Source organism: Hyla sarda, chromosome 1 (genome assembly GCF_029499605.1).
Source record: "Hyla sarda isolate aHylSar1 chromosome 1, aHylSar1.hap1, whole genome shotgun sequence".
Lineage (NCBI taxonomy): Eukaryota > Metazoa > Chordata > Amphibia > Anura > Hylidae > Hyla > Hyla sarda.
The window spans coordinates 409,965,856-409,981,289 of NC_079189.1; the positions used below are offsets into that span (position 1 = coordinate 409,965,856).

At 43.1% G+C, this 15,434-nt stretch overlaps 1 protein-coding gene across 1 annotated transcript in view; it reads left to right on the top strand.

Moving 5' to 3' along the window:
* LOC130279165 (acyl-CoA dehydrogenase family member 11-like) overlaps positions 1 to 15,434 on the top strand; it is a 156,689-nt gene that overhangs the window by 68,693 nt on the left and 72,562 nt on the right. Inside the window, exons 2-3 of the mRNA XM_056528680.1 lie at positions 282 to 558; positions 2,531 to 2,763. Of these exons, the coding sequence (XP_056384655.1) occupies positions 282 to 558; positions 2,531 to 2,763 (510 nt within the window). The remainder of the gene's footprint in view (positions 1 to 281; positions 559 to 2,530; positions 2,764 to 15,434) is intronic.

Genomic DNA, 15,434 nt, shown 5'->3' on the forward strand with positions numbered 1-15,434 from the left:
ATTTTACAAATCCTATTGGTATAAGCATTATTTTTAATGAATTATTGTTCATAGTAGGTTTTGCATTTGTAGAAGCATATGTCACCCATCTTTTTTCATGATTGGTGCATCTCTAACGGAATACCATAGCAATGCAAATGTTCTTATATATAATTTCATCCTGCGGGTATAGAGGAAAATTTGTCATACGCAGAAGTATCATATATAATTACATTCAGAGCTATAAAATACATTTATTTGTATCCTGTTTACTTACTTCAGTAATTTCACTTGCATTGCAGGGTGAAATTATTCAGCCTTCTGCAGGCACAGCATTCTGGTAAGAAAATATGCCGCCACATACAGTACCAGACTGCTAACAACATGAGTAGCAAAATATTTGGATCTGCTGCTGTGAGTCAAGAAGACCTCCAGCCTCTTTCAGTCTTTGAAGAATTGAAGATGCCCTTTTCCCGTGCATCGATTGGAAACTTTTTTCAGGATCAGCCTTGTTTGGGGAATCAGTTTCTGGAGGATTCTCTCCTTCAGGGTTACCTCAAGAGACATCTTCCTCCTGTGGTATGCATTTGTGTTTATTTTTTGCTGAACACCTTACATCACATGTTACATACTAGCAGTTATGTGTTTAGTTTTGCTTTTTTGGAGGGGAGACTTGTGGCAGATGATGCCATACCAGCCTATAATGTTGTCAGCAAATGAACAATGCATTAGAGCGCTGATTCATAGAGATTGTCATGGTGATATACTAAGCTGTATCTGGAGCCAATTATGCCTTTCCTGCTGAACTGACCTCATCCACTCTCTCCCTTATGAAGCATTGCTTCCATTTCCCTCTGTCTGGATCCACTCATAACTATTCTATGACTTGTACACATGGAGTAGCATGTTAGTGGGTATGATGCAATTCACTGTATATACATCTACCCCTTAAATGTCACTAAACAAACCTAATCATTCATCTCAGTCTAGTGATTGTTGTTTTTATTTTTTTATTAGCAGTACATTCCAAATTGATGTCAGATGATAAAAGGACTCCGATTGTAAAAGGACATCTCCCATTCAGGGTTAGGAGAGGCTGACTGTAGCTGACCAGTTCCGAAAGAAGGTTTTACTTTTACACTCCAACGACCATTATCTCTGCATCTCCCAGAGTTATCATATACTATTTGAATGTGTATAGTCAGTTTAAGGCTAAACCAGAGATTTAATAGGATACAATATGATAATGTGTGGCATTGATATTATGAGACACTATAGCATTGCTTCAGTGCCCCAATATTGGATAGTACTTAGGACAAACAAAAGCCTACCATCCAACTAAAATGGTAACCATGCATCATCCTTCATCCACTGCAGCAGTAAAACTTCCAGCAGGTCTGTAGGTGGCATATGTTACCATATAGTTCATGCACTACTATCGGTATCCTTACAACTGGGCAACAGTGATGTCCATAATGACATACCATCTTTTTCCAACTTGCACTTAGTTTGTTCCCTGTAAAATGTTGCTGATGCTAGAAAAAAAGCAGAATGAAAACTTTTTTTTTTATAAGATAGCTTTACTGAAAAAAGAAATACCTCTGTTATAAATGTTAAAGCACCCCATTTTTATTTGTTTTTGTTAATATCATGCATACTCATCACCACTAGTTGTACAGCCTCATTTGTTTTATTCCATAACAGCTGCATCCATGCATTTCCTTACTGTAACTGAGTCATGTGATTACCAGTCTCTTACCCACAGCAAATCACAGTGCTTAAAAATGTCAGAGGAATTTGTCCATTCTACCTTAGCTGACTTCCTGGGAACTACAGGGTTACATAATAACCAATGGGATTGCACCTTCTAGCTCCCAGACCCTCCCCCTCCCAGCTCCAGCAGCTATGTCTATGGGATAAGGACATAGGCAACATTATGAAAACCTTTCAGTGATGTAATTTTAATCAGTATGGCTGCAAACACATAAGTGCCACATGAGATTAAAGGAAAACGGTCATCCTGTTCACCCACACTAAACCCAATACACTGGGTTATAATGCGGTTGAATTGGAGACCGATGTAGGGTTTCTGACTAACATACGTACCTGCAGCCCGGAACGGAGTCCCTCTGAAGGTCCGCTTCTTTCTATGGCAAATTGCACACTAGAGGATGTGGTGCTGGTCATGTTTGCACGTTGCGACTACTGAGCGCTCATGTGACCAGCACCCATGAATATTCAAATTCACCCAGCGGGCCCGCCTCCAGTGCGCAATTCGCCAAAGAAAGAAGTGGAACCTCAGAGGGACACCACTACGGGCTGCAGGTATGTATGTCAATCAGAGACCCCACATCGGTCTCCTGTTCACCCGGACTATAACCCAGTGTGTTGGGTTTAGTGTGGGTGAACAGGATTACTGTTTTCCTTTAAAACAGCTAAGCATAAGACATGAACAAGTATAATCCCTAGAGAGCTTTTTAAATGATAAATGATTTGTGTTTTTTGGAGTTATATATATATATATATATATATATTTTTATATTTTATGTAGGTTCTGGAAGAAGCAAGTCAGGATCTCGAACGTTTTGGACAACGTTTAGTAGATGAAATAGACTCCCTTGGACGTGAATGTGAACTCAATCCACCATACCTGCAGCATTATGATGCCTGGGGCCGTAGAGTTGATTGCATCATCACATGTCCAGCTTGGCAAAAGATGAAGGTGGTGTCTGCAGAAGAAGGCTTAGTGGCAGAAGCATATGAAAGAAAGTACTCTAGCTGGAGGTAAATATATGTATTTTGAGACTATAAAGATAAAGGAGGCAATTTATCAAGGTTGGTGTAGGTTTTTCTACACCTTTTTAATTTGTGTGATGGCAAAGTGTACGTGCACCATATTTATCAAATAGCTGCATAGTATGTTATTAATATATGGCGCTATTTACACCTCTTTTTTTAAATTACACTTCAGTACATCACTTTGTATGGTTCCTCCTTTGCAACTTTTTCTATGACTTTTTAACCTGTTGCGACAATTGTGCGACTTTTTACTAATGCTGTCCACAGCCAGTTTTGTATGCCAGGCCAGGGCATATAAAGATTTGAGACGAAAGTCACACATAATAAATTCATGACCACTGCAGAAAAACAATTAGATTTTCACATAACTACACAATCATGAGAGATTTGTCTACTTGAAGAGTCACAAAAAGGTTATTCAACAAACTCAGAGAAAAAATATAGACTACATAGAATGATAAATCCCCCCCATAATGTTTATGTGGAGAGCTGTTATACATCTTTATAACATTTTGTTATACTGGTCCCTCTCTTATAGTTAAAAATAAAATAAAAGCGCTCCATAGCATAATACCACCAGTACATAGTAAATGCTTAATGTGATCTAGCCCTCATCAAGGATGGTTGTGCGACCCAAGCACAACAGTGGATAGTGTATAGGATATTATCCAAGTACTTTCTGCTGCCTTTCCATCAACAACAGTACACCAAAAATAGCCTTGTTCCTCCAAAGAATAAGGGTACTTTCACACTGCGGAATCTCTGCTTGCGAAATTCCACAAGCGGAGATTCCATCTGGTGGCGGCCACCGAAAATGCTTTGGTGGTAGGACCGCATGGCACTGCGCCGTCACCATTGACTGCTATGCAGTGCTCGCAGAATTCCGCACAAAGAAAGAACATGTTCTTTCTTGGCGCGGAACAATTTCAGCGGTGGAATTGTCCGCTGCTGAAATTCCTCAGTGTGAACGGGTCTCACGGAAGACCCATTCACACTGATGGTAATGTTCACTGCGCAGAATTCCACTTGTGGAATTCCGCTCACGGAACATACCCTTATGGGGAAGCTGTTGTTGTTTTACGGTGAAACACGTTGCATTCTGGGGAAAAAATAGTTTTGCCTGATCCTATAGCAAAGTTCCTCAGTCCTCAATTTACCATCTGTAACAAATACTGATGTATGATGGATGTCTGGAAATGAAACAGTGTATAATTCAACACTAATATTTATTAAAAGATTGGACGGTTAATAATACCACAAATCTAATGATGGATTCACAAACCGCAGGGCACTACAGTTGTGTAAAAATTAGTAATGCCCCTCCTATGCACACATATATATGGCTGCCTATATTAAATGTGCCTTATAAAAACAAGTATACTGCGTCAATGCTTCAACTTGTGTTGGACTCACAATATGGATAATATAGCCCGCTGTATGAACTATATAGTTCATTTGGGTTGCAACATATACATACTTAAATATGAAAAATAGTATTGATATCTTGTATATATTGACTGTTCACAATTCCTGTAATGAAAAATGAATATACAACAATAAATATTCCTCTGTGTGTTATATGCAGATCCTGCAAAGAAAGACAGTCCTCTGTTTGCTATTGTGCATACAAAATACTAGAAAAGAAAGTATGCAATACTCCTTTGAATGTGGCAATCAATATATGGTTGACAATTTTGGGCCTTTCTCAGAAAAGTCCAGCTGTTAATCCTATAAAGAAAGATATTGGCACTGAGTGCCACTCACCACTCCCGCTACACAGCCGTCAGCATCCAGTCTCTGGGGTGTTGAATTATACACTGTTTCATTTCCAGACATCCATCATACATCAGTATTTGTTAGGCTGCTTTCACACTATGAGCATTCATCCGTTATTAAATGTCTGTTTTCTGTGTAAAAACGGACGTTTAATAATGGATGAAATAAAGGGTGCTAACAGCTGAATAAATATTCATTTGTTACCCTTATCCCTCATGTATGGCCAAACACCTCTGCCTACAGACTCCCACAGCCAGGACTACTACTGCTCCCATCATGGAACAGACTTGTTTCCATGATGGGAGTAGTAATTCCCCGGCTGCAGGAGTCTGCAGACAGCTGGGGAGGCTACATTAGTGCTTGTACTACTACCCCCATCATGGAACAGACTCTGTTCCATGATGGAGGTTGTAGTACAGGGGCTGAGGGATTGATCGCACCGGGTTTCACTTCTGAGACCCGATTCGATCAAAAGTTATTAAGCAGGGGAGCGGGCGGCATGCTCCGCAACCCTGCGATGTATCAGTGTGTTTTAACTTTAATTTTTGAATCCCCCGCGGGGAGCTCTGAATAGCCGATCAGGGCTCTCAGCGAGAGATTGAAAAATTAACTTTGAGAGTAGCAGGGGCCAAAGAGCACTGTGGGGGGCAAAATATATAGCGCTGCAGAGGGGGCAGACATATAGCCTATATATCTAGCCCCCCGCAGCGCATTAGGTATGAACCCCGCCTGCGCATTAAATATATACCCGCTGGCGCATTAAATATACTGTATACCCCCCGCCGGCGCATTAAATATATACCCCCGCAGCGCATGTATATGTGCCCTCGCAGCTCTTCTATATACATATGCCCCTACCGCTGTATGAATGAAAAGTATTTCTATTAGCAGCACATAGAGCCGGGAGCCGGCACTATGTGCTGCTAATAGAAATACTTTTCATTCATACAGGGGCAGGGGCATATGTATATAGAAGTGCTGTGGGGGGCAGACATATAGCGTTATCTGCCCCCCCCCCCCCCCCCCCCCCCAGTGCTTCTACATACATATACCTCTGCTGCCATATGAATGAAAGGTATTTCTATTAGCAGCGCATAGTGCCGGGAGCCGGCTCTATGCGCTGCTAATAGAAATACTTTTCATTCATACGGCGGTAGGGGCATGTGTATATAGAAGAGCTGCGAGGGCACACATACATGCGCTGCGGGGGTATATATTTAATGCGCCGGCAGGGGGTATATATTTAATGCGCCAGCGGGTATATATTTAATGCGCAGGCGGGGTTCATACCTAATGCGCTGCGGGGGGCTAGATATATAGGCTATATGTCTGCCCCCCCCCCTCTGCAGCGCTATATATCTTGCCCTCCACAGTGCTCTTTGGCCCCTGCTACTCTCAAAGTTCATTTTTCAATCTCTCGCTGAGAGCCCTGATCGGCTATTCAGAGCTCCCCGCGGGGGATTCAAAAATGAAAGTTAAAACACACTGATACATCGCAGGGTTGCGGAGTATGCCGCCCGCTCCCCTGCTTAATAACTTTTGATCGCATCGGGTCTCAGAAGTGAAACCCGGTGCGTTCAATCCCTCAGCCCCTGTACTACAACCCCCATCATGGAACAGACTCTGTTCCATGATGGGGGTTGTAGTACAAACACTAATCTAGCCTCCCCAGCTGTCTGCAGACTCCTGCAGCCGGGGAATTACTACTCCCATCATGGAAACAAGTCTGTTCCATGATGGGAATAGTAGTCCACCCTCAGCACTGCAGGAGTCTGCTGATGTCACCTCTTCTGAGCATGCTCAGAAGTAATAACGGATATAATAAACTGTGTGCAAACGGATGACATAAAGGCTCATCTGTCAGCCATAGACTTCAATGTTAAAAATAACGGACATTAATTTACCCGTTTCTTGTGACGGAAGAAAAATTAGTGCATGTGCCGTTATTTCTTCCGTCACAACTAACGTCTGTTATTCATTACGGACTATAACGGGTCATAAAGGATAATCAAAAAATCCCATAGACTTTAATGGGATTCTTTAACGGCCGTTTACCAGGGCTTTTCTAACCGACGTTTGTAACGGATTAATTTTTATAGTGTGAAAGCAGCCTTACAGATGGTAAATTGAGGACTGAGGAACTTTGCTATATTATCTATTTTTATACCACTCTCTGGGTGTGAGAGTATCTCAGTTAACCTCATTTACTTTGTGAGCTGCACATACACCTATTTTCTATTACCTGATCCTGTTGTAAAAGATCTCTCTTATAGTGTCATCATTTACAAAACACAGAAAAGAAAAAAAAATATGAAATATATATAAATGCTAAATCATTATTTTTATGCATACATTTTAAAGGAATACTGCAGCCCTAGACACTTATCCCCTATCTGAACGATGGGATCCCCCACAATCTCCTGTACGGGGCCCCAGCTCTGCCTCGGCTCTCCCGTGCAGGAGGCGTGTCGTCCGCAGCATGACGCTGCAGCCGGACCAGCCCCTCCCATGTATCTCTGTGGGAATGGCGGGTATGCTCCCATAGAGCTGTACGGAGGGGGGCGTGTCGTTGACCTCAGTGAGGTCGACGACACGTGAAATAGCTGCGGATAGGGTATAAGTATCTAGGACTGCAGTACTCCTTTAATGCTTATAGTTTCCTGATGCATTCAGCAAGCTATACATAAATATAGCCTATAAGCAGCTGCCATGGTGATCAATAAAGCTGCTGGCTAGCTTCTACATATTGTTACATCTAGCACACCTAGCTCAGATAAATATTACCTGAACACTTGCTGTCTTTTTTGTGGAGTTAAATGCTTCCTTTTTCTAGCCTTGTGGTTTCTTTTCCATACCCTCTCAGCTATTTTCTGCAAATTGGTTTGTAACCAAGTACCACTAAATGAAAAATGAAAAAGAAATGAAGTCATAATATCACTTCTGTGCTTCTGCACAGAGATAGCAATCCAACTGTGGAATTGGATTGTATATTTGAAGTTGTTTAAAGAATAGCATTCTATGTGGATCCTCTGAACTGCAGTTGATTTGGCTTAAAGGAGTTGTCCGGTAAAATTTCTCATCTCCTTTCTACAGGATGCCCCCGCAATTTCCGGAACAGGACTTTGCTCTCAAAAAGAGTATGTACTGTAGATGGCACATGCTCCATTTACTTCTGTGGGAGTGCTGAAGTTACCAAGGTACAGCACTCGGGCATCTCTGACGCTCCCATACAAATGCATGGACATGTGCTGTCTACTGCTTTCTCTGAGAGCTGGGATCCCGCTCTGGAGATTGTTGGAGGACCCATCAGTCGGACCCACCACGATCAGATACTTATCCCCTATCTTGTCGATAGGGGATAAGATGTTTTTCACCGGACAACTCTGAAAAGTAGAGTATAAAGGACTCCCAATTTCTTTACCCACTAACCCCCCCTACAGGGTTCTAGATATTACTACTGGGAATCTCCAGGTCACTACTCCCTGTAGCACCTTAGAAACACAAGACCAAAAACTGAAAATGTTAAGCGTAGTTGACAAAGCCTAAGTCTGTATAGGCAGAGTTCCCTCAATAACGTAGGCAATCAGTGGTCAATATAGGTGACAGCTGGGTGAGAAAGGCTATGGAGCACCTTTGCACTATGACAATTACCTTGTCAATCATCCTGCTGTGTGAGCCTGGAGCATTTCACAGAACCTCAGTATTCAGAGACCTGCTTGTCCTGCACACTGTCCTGCTTGTCCTGCACACTTCCTGCATTTTGTCTCTGCATGGAGACACACAGCCAATAGCTGCAGGGACAAAATAATACACATTTTTTAACCAATGTATATTACAAATATCCATATTGGCCCAGATTTATCAAACTGCGTGAGATATAAAAATTTGTGATTTTCCCACAGCAACCAATCACAGCTCAGCTAACAAGCTCTGGTAGTGAAAGCTGAGCTGTGATTGGTTGCTGTGCGTAAATCACTCAATTTTTTCTCTCACACAGTTTTATAAATTTGGGTTATAATGTACATAATATAAAAAGTTTTTCAAATGACAGATACACTTTAAGTAGCCTGGGGATGACAGTTGATTAGCAAAGGAAGAAATATTTTGGTGCATGTTAGAGGCCATAGATCCCAGCCAAAGTTCAGCGCTGACAAACAGAGTGTCGAGCAGGAGGACACAATCGCCATGAGTAGGAAGGAGAACAACATCACCAACCAAGAAAGCACCAGGTGAGTGTGACAATATGCCGATCTCTTGCCAACTTAATCGCATCTACCATTGTTAACACAAACCTTTCATGATGATAAGGCTGTCAAATCTGCAGGCAGCTTCTTATGAAATATGGGCCATGATTACTAACAATGAAAATTAAACATTGTTTGCCACACTATTTTAACCCGTTCAGGACCCATGACATAACGTTACGTCCCGACACCCTGGGTCTTAAGGACCAATGACATACAGTTACATCATGGGCAGTTCCGGTTCCCGCCGTGCGCCGGGCGGAGATCGGACCGGGATACCTGCTGAAATCATTCAGCAGGCATCCCGTGCAAATGCCCGGGGGGGTCATCAGACCCCCCCATGTCGGCGATCGCGGCAAATCGCAAGTGAATTCACACTTGCGATTTGCGCGATTCCGGGTCATTACGGGTCTATAGTGACCCGGTGACCCGGAATGTAAGGGGGATCGCGGGTGTCTAAGGCACCCAGGATCCCCCTGAAGCAATAGGAGTGAGGTTGCACGGGTGCCACCCCTCCTATCCCTGCTATTGGTGGTCTAGACGCGACCACTAATAGCAGATCGGGGGCGGGGGGTTTACTTTCGTTTTCCCCGTCCTGCCCTCCCACAATAGGCGGGACAGGACGGGGAAATGACGTGCGGCTGGATCCGACGGAAGCCGGTGAGTTGCCTAGCAACATCTGGAGGGTACAGTTTGAGACCATTATACAGTGGTCTCTAACTGTAGCCCTCCAGATGTTGCAAAACTACAACTCCCAGCATGCCCAGACAGCTGTTTGGGCATGCTGGAATATGTAGTTCTGCAACAGCTGGAGGGCTACAGTTTGAGACCACTATATAGTGGTCCCTAAACTGTAGCCCTCCAGATCTTGCAAAACTACAACTCCTAGCATGCCCAAACAACTGTTTGCTGTCAGGGCATGCTGGGAATTGTAGTTTTGCAACAGCTGGAGGACCACAGTTTGGAGATCACTTTGCAGTGTTCTCTAAAACTGTAGCCCTCCAGATGTTGCAAAACTGCAAATCCCAGCATGTCCAAACAGCAATCAGCTGTCTCGGCATGGTGGGAGTTGTAGTTGCGTACCTCCAGCTATTGCATAACTACTTCTCCCAGCATGCCTGTCGGCGATCAGTACATGCTGGAAGTTGTAGTTTTGCAACAGCTGGAGGCAGACTGGTTGGAAAATACTGAGTTAGGTAACAGAACCTAACTGAAGGTTTTCCAACCAGTGTGTCTCCAGCTGTTGCAAAAGTACAACTCCCAGCATGCACGGTCTGTCAGTACATGCTGGGAGTTGTAGTTTCGAAACAGCTGGAGGTTTGCCCCCCCCCCATGTGAACTTACAGGGTACATTCACACGGGCAGGCTTACAGTAAGTTTCCTGCTTCAAGTTTGGGATGCGGCAAATTTTTCGCCGCAGCTCAAACTCCTAGCGGGAAACTCACCGTAACACGTCAGTGCGAATGTACCCTAAAAACACTACACTAACACATAATAAAGAGTAAAACACTACATATACACCCCTTACACTGTCCCCCCCCCCCCCCCCCCCCCCAAATAAAAATTAAAACCGTATTGTATGGCAGTGTTTCCAAAACGGAGCCTCCAAAGCATTTCTGACAGCCACTGACTGTCCAGGCATGCTGGGAATTTAGCAACAGCTGGAGGCACCCTGTTTGGGAATCACTGGAATAGAATACCCCTATGTCCACCCCTATGCGATCCCTAATTTAGTCCTCAAGTGCGCATGGCGCTCTCTCACTTCAGAGCCCTGTCTTATTTCAAGGAAACAGTTTAGGGCCACATATGGGGTATCTCCGTACTCGGGAGAAATTGCACTACAAATATTGGGGGCTTTTTCTCCTTTTACCCCTTATGAAAAGGAAAAGTTGGGGCTACACCAGCTTGTTAGTGTAAAAAAATAAAAAAATTTACACTAACATGCTGGTGTTGCCCTATACTTTTTATTTTCACAAGCGTTAAAAGGAAAAAAAGACCCCCAAAATTTGTAACGCAATTTTCTCCTGAGTACAGAAATACCCCATATGTAGGCATAAAATGCTCTGCGGGCGCACAACAAGGCTCAGGAGTGAGAGCGCACTATGTACATTTGAGGCCTAAATTGGTGATTTGCACAGGGGTGGCTGATTTTACAGCGGTTCTGACATAAACGCAAAAATATAAATACCCACATGTGACCCCATTTTGGAAACTACACCCCTCACGTAATGTAATAAGGGGTACAGTGAGCATTTACGCCCCACAGGTGTCTGACAGATTTTTGGAACAGTGGTCCGTGAAAATGAAAAATTTAATTTTTCATTTGCACAGCCCACTGTTCCAAAGATCTGTCAAACGCCAGTGGGGTGTAAATACTCACTGCACCCCTTATTAAATTCTGTGAGGTGTGTAGTTTCCAAAATAGGGTCACATATGGGGGGGGGTCCACTGTTCTGGCACCACGGGGGGGCTTTGTAAACGCACATGGCCGCTGACTTCCATTCCAAACAATTTTTTTCCCAAAAGCTCAATGGCGCTCCTTCTCTTCTGAACATTGTAGTGTGCCAGCAGAGCACTTGACGTCCACACATGGGGTATTTCCATACTCAGAAGAGATGGGGTTACAAATTTTGGGGGGTCTTTTCTGCTATTAACCCTTGCAAAAAATGTGAAATTTGGGGGGAAGCACACATTTTAGTGAAAAAATTATTATTTTTTTATTAAGGCTCACTTTATTCCTTGTTACGTTCCTCAAGGGGTCTAGTTTCCAAAATGGTATGCCATGTGTTTTTTTTTTTTTTTTGCTGTTCTGGCACCATAGGGGCTTCCTAAATGCGACATGCCCCCGAGCAAAATTTGCTCTCAAAAAGCCAAATATGGCTCCTTCTCTTCTGAGCATTGTAGTTTGCCCGTAGTGCACTTCAGGTCAACTTATGGGGTACCTCCATACTCAGAAGAGATGGGGTTAAAAATTTTGGGAGGTCTTTTCTGCTATTAACCCTTGCAAAAATGTCAAATTTGGGAGGAAACACACACTTTAGTGAAAAAATATTTTTTTTTTTACATATGCAAAAGTCGTGAAACACCTGTGGGGTATTAAGGCTCACTTTATTCCTTGTTACGTTCCTCAAGGGGTCTAGTTTCCAAAATGGTATGGCATGTGTTTTTTTTTTTTTTTGCTGTTCTGGCACCATAGGGGCTTCCTAAATGCAACATGCCCCCAAAAACCATTTCAGAAAAACGTACTCTCCAAAATCCCCTTGTCGCTCCTTCGCTGCTGAGCCCTCTACTGCGCCCGCCGAACAATTTACATAGACATATGAGGTATGTGCTTACTCGAGAGAAATTGGGCTACAAACATAAGTATAAATTTTCTCCCTTTACCCCTTGTAAAAATTCAAAAATTGGGTCTACAAGAATATGCGAGTGTAAAAAATGAAGATTGTGAATTTTCTCCTTCACTTTGCTGCTATTCCTGTGAAATACCTAAAGGGTTAAAATGCTGACTGAATGTCATTATGAATACTTTAGGGGGTGCAGTTTTTATAATGGGGTCATTTGTGGGGTATTTCTAATATGAAGACCCTTCAAATCCACTTCAAACCTGAACTGGTCCCTGAAAAATTGTGAGTTTGAAAATTTTGTGAAAAATTGGAAAATTGCTGCTGAACTTTGAAGCCCTCTGGTGTCTTCCAAAAGTAAAAACACGTCAATTTTATGATGCAAACATAAAGTAGACATATTGTATATGTGAATCCCAAAAAATTTTTATTTGGAATATCCATTTTCCTTACAAGCAGAGATTTTTCACTAAGAAAGAATGCAAGTTACAACAAAATTTTACCACTATGTTAAAGTAGAATATGTCACGAAAAAACAATCTCGGAATCAGAATGATAAGTAAAAGCATCTCAGAGTTATTAATGTTTAAAGTGACAATGGTCAGATGTGCAAAAAATGGCCGAGTCCTACAGTGAAAATTGGCTGGGTCCTTAAAGGGTTAACAGTTTTTCTTGCTATTTAAAAATGAATGAAGTTCCTGTTATAAAACCATTTGACAAGTTAAAAGTTATGATTAAATCTTTGCTACTTTATCTTTTATGACCAAAGACCAAAGCTACATATTACTTATTTCTGGTTACATCAAATTAAGAGAACATCTTATCTGATACTGTCCACAGTCTAAAATGCTTATACATTGGTTTTCTATTTTCCTAACAACAAAAAATGTGGTCTCAAATGGCTGGAGGTGCTCAACCCCAAATGCGGTTGTGCATTTATTCTGGGGGAGCAGATCCTGCCCTTGTAGTCCGTTGCTAGGGGCGATCCCCAGCATAAAAATGCATACAATGGAGGATGCTTGCAGCGGACTACAAGTGCCACAATAGAATCCTACACCAGATAGATGGTGTGGATGCGTAACAATGAGAATAATACAATACAGGAATATGGGTGCACTACTGTGGTAGATGTATACAATGACATTGGCTATCCCTCAACACTGATGTTAAAATTGAGACATTCGCCAGTGTATCCTTGTATGAAGGACATACCAGAGCCCGCACACCAATGCCAAGGTTTCTCAAAATGGTGCGGGACCTAACGCTAACCTACCTGTGCGTGATAAGCAAAACAGGGGCCAGTGGGCAATTACGGCAGCATTCGGTCGACTCACAGGCAAGCTGCAAGCCCCACCTGAGTTGGCTAATATAGGTGCATGGCCTCACAGGTGCTACCTCAATGCTGCCTTGAAGATATTCAATGCGCTTTAACTATGGAGTTTACACAACTCCAAGTATAAAATTGAAACAAACAACAAAAAACGTGGTCTCAAATGGCTGGAGGTGCTCAACCCCAAATGCGGTTGTGCATTATGCTGGGGGAGCAGATCCTGCATTTGTAGTCCGCTGCAGGCATCCTCCATTGTATGAATTTGTACTGGGGATCGCCCCTAGCAGTGGACTACAAGGGAAGGATTGCTCCCCCAGCATAAATGCACAACCGCATTTGGGGTTGAGCACCTCCAGACATTTGAGACCACGTTTTTTGTTGTTTGTTTAAATTTTATACTTGGAGGTGTGTAAACTCCATAGTTAATGCGCCTTGAATATCTTCAAGGCAGCATTAGGGTAGCACCTGTGAGGCCATGCACCTATATTAGCCAACTCAGGTGGGGCTTGCAGCTTGCCTCCCTCCTCCCATTGTATGTGTGCTCAGTCACGCTGGAGGGTACCTGGGAGGAGGCTGTGAGTCGACCGAATGCTGCCGTAATTGCCCTTTTCTATTTTCCTGTAAGCATTTTCTTGTCCATCTAGATAAAGGAAACCCTTTTATACATGCAAGTATGTATTTATAGAATGGAAGGAGTTCTCCTAATTGTTGAATGGGTTCCTTGGCAATAAGCAGATACCCCTGCAAGGACCCCCAGTGATCAACTGTAATCTTCAGAAGAACCTGGCTATAAGTGTTCAGTTTTCCTGCTACGCCACCACAAGGAAAATAAAGCATTATACAGTGCCCATTTAGCTCAGAGGGTTGTCTGTGTAATACAAGATAGGAAAGGTTCTCCAGAATAAGCGATGGTCTACGTAACTGTTTTCCCTTCTTAAAACGATAGCCTGGTCCGACCATGCCCATGTGGTGATTAAATGGGTACTCCGGTGGATTATTTATTTATTTTTTTAAATCAGCTGGTGCCAGAAAATTAAACAGATATGTAAATTACTTCTATTTAAAAATCTTAATCCCTCCAGTACTTATCAGCTGCTGTATGCTCCACAGGAATTTTTTTCTGTCTGACCATAGTGCTCTCTGCTAACACCTCTGTCCACATCAGGAATTTTCCAGAGCAGGATAGGTTTGCTATGGGTATTTGCTCCTGCTCCTGATAGTTCCTGACATGGACAGAGGTGTCAGAAGAGAGCACTGTGGTAAAACAGAAAAGTAATTCAAAAAGAAAATCCTCTAGAGCATACAGCAGCTGATAAGTACTGAAAGGATTAAGATTTTTATATAGAAGTAATTTACAAATCTGTTTAACTTTCACTAGTTGATTTAAGTTTTTTATTTTTTTGCCACCGGAGTACCATTTTAAACTCTGTGACTCCTTAGCAAAAGCCTCACATCGATTGTAGTGGGTCAGCTCCTATGTATTTCAGCAACCAGGTCTTAACCCCTTAAGGACGCATGGCGTACCCATACGCCTCCATTTCCAAATCCTTAAGGACTCAGGGCGTACAGGTACGCCCTGCGTTCTTCAGGCCCCTGCTGCTCGCTGGGCGGGGATCGGACAGGGATGCCTGCTGATATCGTCCCCTCATATCGGCGATATCCGCAAATCGCCGATCAATTCAGATCTGCGATTTGCAGCGATGCCGGGCAGATTGGGTCTCTGATGACCCGATAGGTATGATTGGAGATGTCAGAGACATCCCCGATCATCCTGAAGGATAGGAGTGAGGTGGCAGTGATGCCACCTCCTCCTATCCCCTGCCATTGGTTGGTTAGGACTAACCGACCAATGGCAGTTGGGGCGGGGGGTACAGTTGAAATCCCCGCTCTGCCCGCCCCTGGATGTCGGGCAGAGCGGGGGAAAGATGGCGGCGGGTAGCGGAGCAGTTTAGGATGGCAGCGGGA